Genomic DNA, 4006 nt, shown 5'->3' with positions numbered 1-4006 from the left:
AATACACGGACCAAGCCAAAAGCTCACTGCACCGCATGATATACAGTAGACTGTACTACGATCTCCGGGAAAGAAACTACTTCCACGACAAATATACCATCGAACGAATTTCGTGAACTTTCCAGCTAAGGGTCCGGCCACGTAATGAGCGACGAGCGACTGAGCGACCGAGCGACGAGCCGCTGAGCGACTCAAAAAAATTAGAACACATGAAATCGTATGGAGGTGGCCACATAAGGCTTCGGCCACGCAATGAGCGACGAGCGACTGAGCGACCGAGCGACGAGTCGCTGAGCGACCAATCTGAGCGATGGGTGGCCATTTTCTAAACGACACGTCGCTGAGCGATTAGTTGGAAAAATGCCTTCGTCAAGTGCGGTTCATCGTAGCTTACTGGTTGAAAGTCGCGCTCATATTTATAGATCTGTAATAAGATCGAGAATCCGTAGATTTGGTGTACACCCCATAAATCGTGAAAGGGAAAATTATGGTGAATTTCATCATTTATATCTAAATCTTCGCAGATTTCCAGATCGCTTTTGGCAATATTGTCGTATGTCAGTACCATCTTTTGATTTGCTGTTGGAAAAAGTTCGACCAAAATTAACAAGACAAAAGAAAGCAATTAGTCCAGAACAACGGCTGGTTTTATGTTTAAGGTTAGTTTTTTTTTTAATTTTTTTAATCTTTATTTGTATTCTTCAGTTTATCCAATATAATATTTTGAATGTCAGTTCTTATCTCAAGTTTTTCAAAATTGTTAAATTGTGCCATAAATGGCAAAAGACTTTTGAAAAATTGAAGGTCATCACTATCCTCTTCTTTTTTTGCTACCTCTTTCTTTAAAATTTGTAGTCTTTCTTTTTCTAACTCGAGAAATTCTGACTCCAAATTGTATGTTGACGCTCTCTTATTTTTATTTTTTCGCACGTTTTGGGGGCAGCTGGTGCTCGTAGAAGGAGTGCTGTTTGTAAGCATATTGACACTTGAAAGGGTTACATCCTCTTCTTCCAGTAAATCTGATATTGTTTCTGCAAAAAAACGATTTTGAGCCATTGAATAACTTTCTGGTTCTCGAAGATTTCCCTCAGTTGGATCGGGTTCAATTGTCTGCCTCGTAAAGGCCATCATTTCAAAAAATGGCCATTTCGGTTTTGTTGGTGGAGCTTCGGATCCCGATACTGGACGTGGAGCTTTTCGAAGAACCCTTCGAAAAGTGTCTTTTAGGTTTTTCCACTTTAGTTTTACATTGGCTCCTGAAATTTGAAATATAATTATACGTACATATACTATTTACAATTTTTGTATCTTCAATGTTTTCAGATTTCTCGCAACAGGTCTTTCGTTTCGAGATTTAGCTTTTGCTTTTCGAATGGGCAGAAGCACAGTAAGTAACATTGTCTTGGAAACTAGCGTTATCATATGGGAACAACTTGTGGAAGAATATATGCCTATACCAACAACTGACCACCTTCGAAATGTTATTAACGATTACTACCGACGCTGGAAATTTCCTAACTGTTTTGGCAGTATTGATGGTAGACATTGCCAAATTCAATGTCCAGCAAATTCTGGCTCTCATTATTTTAACTACCTGCATTATTTTTCTATTGTACTGCAAGCTGTAGCTGATGCTGACAAAAAGTTTCTAACAATCGAGGTGGGTGGGAGAGGAAAACAAAGTGATGGTGGTACATTTTCTGGATCTACTTTGTTCAAATTACTTGAAGCTGATAAATTTAACGTTCCACCTCCACAAGCATTACCAGAATCAAACATTGTTCTTCCCAATTTTTTAATCGGAGATGAGGCTTACCCCCTGAAAAACTATTTACTAAGACCTTATCCAAGGAGAAACTTAAATGCTCAAACAGAAAACTTCAACAAAAAACTTTCAATCGCAAGAAAATGCATTGAGTGTGCATTTGGCATATTAAGCAAGAAATGGCGGTTTTTACAAAAAAACATCGAAACGAAGCCAAGCACTGCAGTTCGTTTAATTAAATGTGCTTGTATACTGCACAATTTTGTGAGAGAGTGCGATGGCGACAGTGACCTTGATTATATACACGTGTCTGCAGAAATGGCTAATGACTTAGCTCAAACAAATGCAACCACCCAAGAAGAACAGTCCCGTTATAACAGAAGCTCAAGCAATGCGTTGAATACAAGAAACGAGCTTGTGCAATATTTTTGGGAATTCGGGCATTGAACAAAAAACACTACTATTTGTAAAGATTAAATAAATTAAACTTACCAGAACAATTACAAATTTGTCCAACTTTTTCCCACTCTTTATCGGTGACATTTTTATTTTTGTGATCTTTGTGGGTGTCCTGCCATAGCATTGGGCGGCTTTGGACAGCTGAAATTAAACTTTCAATGTTTATTGTAGACATCTTTTTTTACGTCGCTCAGCGATCGACTGAAAAATTAAAACAAATTTGATTGCTAAGCGACGTCGCTCTGTCGCTTGAAAATTCGCTCAGTCGCTTACGGCTTATGTGGCCACCTCCATACGATTTCATGTGTTCTAATTTTTTTGAGTCGCTCAGCGGCATGTCGCTCGGTCGCTCAGTCGCTCGTCGCTCATTACGTGGCCGGACCCTAAGAGGAGAACTCCTTAATCTGAACTACATTCCTCACCGCGATGACTTATCAATAATCAATTGCATGCAACCTGCGCAACTTGAATGAGCGCGAGGATGTTTTTCATTTTGTTGGGCGATGTGCGATACTGAGAAAAATAAGAAGACTTATCCTTGGCCGTGACTTTTTGTCAAATACTGAAATAAGCCTTTGTAGCGTAAGTAAACTTGAGTTCACCAGAATGACTTTTGGTTTGAGGAACGCTTCCCAAACATTTCAGCGCTTCATGCATTCCATCCTCAGAGTCCTCCCGTTTTGCTTCATCTACATTGATGATATCTTGGTCGCTTCCAAAGATTTGAACGAACATCTCTACCATCTCGAAAGTCTTTTTCAGCGTCTAGAGAAGTATGGTCTCGTGATAAACACGGAGAAGTGTAATTTTGCCAAAAGCAATGTCGCATTTCTCGGACTCTTTATTTCGGCTGACGGTGGAAGGCAATCTCCTGACAGAGTAGAAGCGATCGCAAATTATAAACTTCCTAAGAATATTTCCGAGCTAAGGCAGTTTCTAGGCATGTTGAACTTCTACCGCCGATTTATCTCAAACGCAGCTCACATACTTTTTCAATTGACCGAAATTCTAAAGGGTAAAAAGAAGAGAAATGATACTAGAATGATTTGCAATGGTTTAGAAAGCTTCCACACGTTTTACTGGGACTTAGGGCACCGTATCGGGAAGAATTCAACACTAGCGCAGCTGAGTTAGGCCAAAACATTCGTCTGCCGTCAGATTTTCTCGTGACCAATAATACAACAGTTCCGCAATCTGATTTCGTCAAGGAATTGCATCGACACTTCGAAACCTTTTGCCCCTCCGCTCCTACTCGTCATTGTATTCAAAAATCTTTTGTATTTAAAGAACTCAAACATTGCTCTTGTGTTTTCGTAAGGGTCGACTCGTTCGCAGGCCTCTGCATCAACCTTACGACGGGCCATTCGTTGTTCTCAGTCGAGACGCTAAAAATTTTAAAATTCTGACAAACGGCAAAAAATCCATCATCAGAAAACCAAAACCACACGTCCATGGAGCCCGATCAAAAAACGCGAACAGGGCGGCCGGCGGCGCGGCGGCGGCGCACGGCGCGGCTACCATTGTGCGCCCAGGCAGATATCGTTGATTACAGCTCCCTGCACTTAACTGGCGGGGGAGTGATGTAGCGTAAGTAGACACGTGTGGAATCACCACTCTGCCACTCCGCTGAACGCAACCGCAGTGAAATCAACCAGTCCACTTCCACATCGTTCTCCGAACGCTCAATTGTCAACGTCATCGTGGCTGGTTCTTTCTTTTTTTCGGTGTCTGCATCTCGTCGAGTCAAGTTCATTATTTTTGTTCAGAGTTAATTATTAAAGT

At 41.0% G+C, this 4006-nt stretch overlaps 1 protein-coding gene across 1 annotated transcript; it reads right to left on the bottom strand.

Moving 5' to 3' along the window:
• Positions 1–284: 284 nt before the first annotated feature.
• Positions 285–1278, bottom strand: LOC129940037 (uncharacterized; the record flags this gene model as incomplete). Its single annotated transcript, XM_056048260.1, has 1 exon — positions 285–1278. A coding segment is annotated over one exon (597 nt), but the record flags the coding sequence as incomplete, so codon positions are not given.
• Positions 1279–4006: the final 2728 nt, after the last annotated feature.

Source organism: Eupeodes corollae, chromosome 1, assembly GCF_945859685.1.
Source record: "Eupeodes corollae chromosome 1, idEupCoro1.1, whole genome shotgun sequence".
Classification (NCBI taxonomy): Eukaryota; Metazoa; Arthropoda; class Insecta; order Diptera; family Syrphidae; genus Eupeodes; species Eupeodes corollae.
This window is presented reverse-complemented; position numbering and strand designations above follow the sequence as displayed.